The sequence below is a fragment of the Nicotiana tomentosiformis genome, chromosome 1 (assembly GCF_000390325.3).
Source record: "Nicotiana tomentosiformis chromosome 1, ASM39032v3, whole genome shotgun sequence".
In the NCBI taxonomy this organism is placed as follows: domain Eukaryota; kingdom Viridiplantae; phylum Streptophyta; class Magnoliopsida; order Solanales; family Solanaceae; genus Nicotiana; species Nicotiana tomentosiformis.
Window position 1 is genome coordinate 3,509,842 of NC_090812.1, and position 2,029 is coordinate 3,511,870.

Sequence of the window (2,029 nt, forward strand, 5' to 3'; positions counted from 1 at the left end):
CCAATCCACTGAAGGTAGGAGAATGGTACTTCTTGTACCTCCCAACTCAGACTACTCGTAATACTTCAGGTGCTATAGGTACAGGAAATAGAGGTCGAGGTGCTAGAGACCGTGTTACTGTGAATCAAGGATAAGGGAATGCTGGTAGATGTAAAGCGAGAGTTTTTGCATTTACTAGACAGGATGCTCAGGCCTCGAATACTATGGTCACAGGTATTCTTTCTGTATGTTCATTTGCTGCTCTTGCATTGATTGATCCAGGATCTATTCACTCCTATGTGTCCTCATACTTTGCTTTGAGGTTTAATAGACAACCTGAGCTATTGAATGATCCTTTTCTAGTTTCTACTCCTGTTGGGGAGTCTCTATTAGCTGAATACGTGTATCGTGCTTGTCAGATTCGGGTTGAGGGTAGAGATACTCTAGCTGACCTTATTGTACCTGATATGATTGACTTTGACATGTTGATGGGAATGGATTGGTTATCTTCTTGCTATGCTATCGTCGATTGTCATGCAAAGATAGTTAAGTTTGAGATACCAAATGAACCTAATTTTATTCTAAGAGGGAGTCAGGTTCCAGAGATTTGCAAAGTTGTATCTTTTATGAAAGCTCAACGACTTCTAAAGAAAGGTTGCTTGGGTCTCTTAGCTATTGTAAATGACACAAGAAAGGAAATAGTTAGTATAGAAAATATACCAGTAGTGAGAGAATTTTCTGATGTATTTCCTGAGGATTTACCAAGATTGCCTCGAGTACGAGAAATAGATTTTGGTGTTGATTTGCCACATGACACACAACCCATATCAATACCCCCATATCGGATGGCACCAGCAGAGTTGAGGGAGATAAAGCAATAGTTTGCAGGATTTGCTAGATAAGGGTTTTATCAGACCTAGTGTATTACCATGGGGTGCACCAGTGCTGTTCGTAAAGAAGAAAGATGGATCCCTGAGAATGTGCATTGACTACAGGCAGTTGAACAAGATAACAATACACAATAAATATCCTTTGCCTCGTATAGATGACATGTTTGATCAGCTACAAGGAGCAGCCCACTTTTCAAAGATTGACCTTTGTTCTGGTTATCATCAACTTAGAATCAAAGATGAAGATATTTCTAAGACTGCTTTCAGAACTCGATACGGGCACTATGAGTTTCTTGTGATGCCTTTCGGACTGACTAATGATCCAGCTGCATTCATGGATTTAATGAATATGGTGTTCAAGCCATTTATGGACTAGATTTGTCATAGTATTTATTGATGATATCCTGATATATTCTCATAGCCAGGAAGAACACGAGAATCATCTCAGGACCATGTTGCAAACATTGAGAGAACATCGGCTTTATGCTAAGTTCTCAAAGTGTGAATTTTGGCTAGACTCAGTATCATTTCTGGGGCATGTTGTATCCAAAGATGGAATTATGGTAGATTCTAGGAAGACCGAAGCTGTGCAGAAATGGACCAGACCTACTTCTCCTACAGAGATTAGCAACTTTTTAGGCTTAGCAGGCTATTACAGGCGTTTTGTGCAGGATTTCTCAAAAATAGCAGCGCCACTAACTAAGCTAACACAAAAAAATGCAAAGTTTCAATGGATGGAGGAATGTGAGCATAGCTTTCAAAAACTCAAAACATGTTTGACAATTGCACCAATATTAGCCTTAGCATCAGGTTCCGGAGGATTTACGGTGTTCTGTGACGCATCGAGGGTGGGATTAGGATGTGTTCTCATGAAAAATGGTCGCGTTATAACTTATGCTTCGAGACAATTGAAAAAGCACGAGCAAAACTATCTTACACATGATTTTGAGATGGCTGCAGTGGTATTTGCTCTAAAAATTTGGAGGCATTATCTATACGGCGAAACTTGTGAGATTTATATTGACCAAAAAAGTCTGAAGTATATCTTTCAGCAGAGAGATCTGAATCTTCGACAGCATCGGTTGATGGAACTACTCAAAGATTATGATTGTTCTATTTTATATCATCCTGGAAAAGCCAATGTGGTGGCTGATGCATTG

General features: G+C 39.6%; 1 protein-coding gene across 1 annotated transcript; it reads left to right on the top strand.

The window, feature by feature from the left end:
• Nucleotides 1-203: 203 nt before the first annotated feature.
• On the top strand, nucleotides 204-860 carry LOC138896074 (uncharacterized). Its single transcript, XM_070180874.1, has one exon. It carries the CDS (start codon nucleotides 204-206, stop codon nucleotides 858-860), a length of 657 nt encoding a protein of 218 aa, XP_070036975.1.
• The last annotated feature ends 1,169 nt before the right edge of the window (nucleotides 861-2,029 follow it).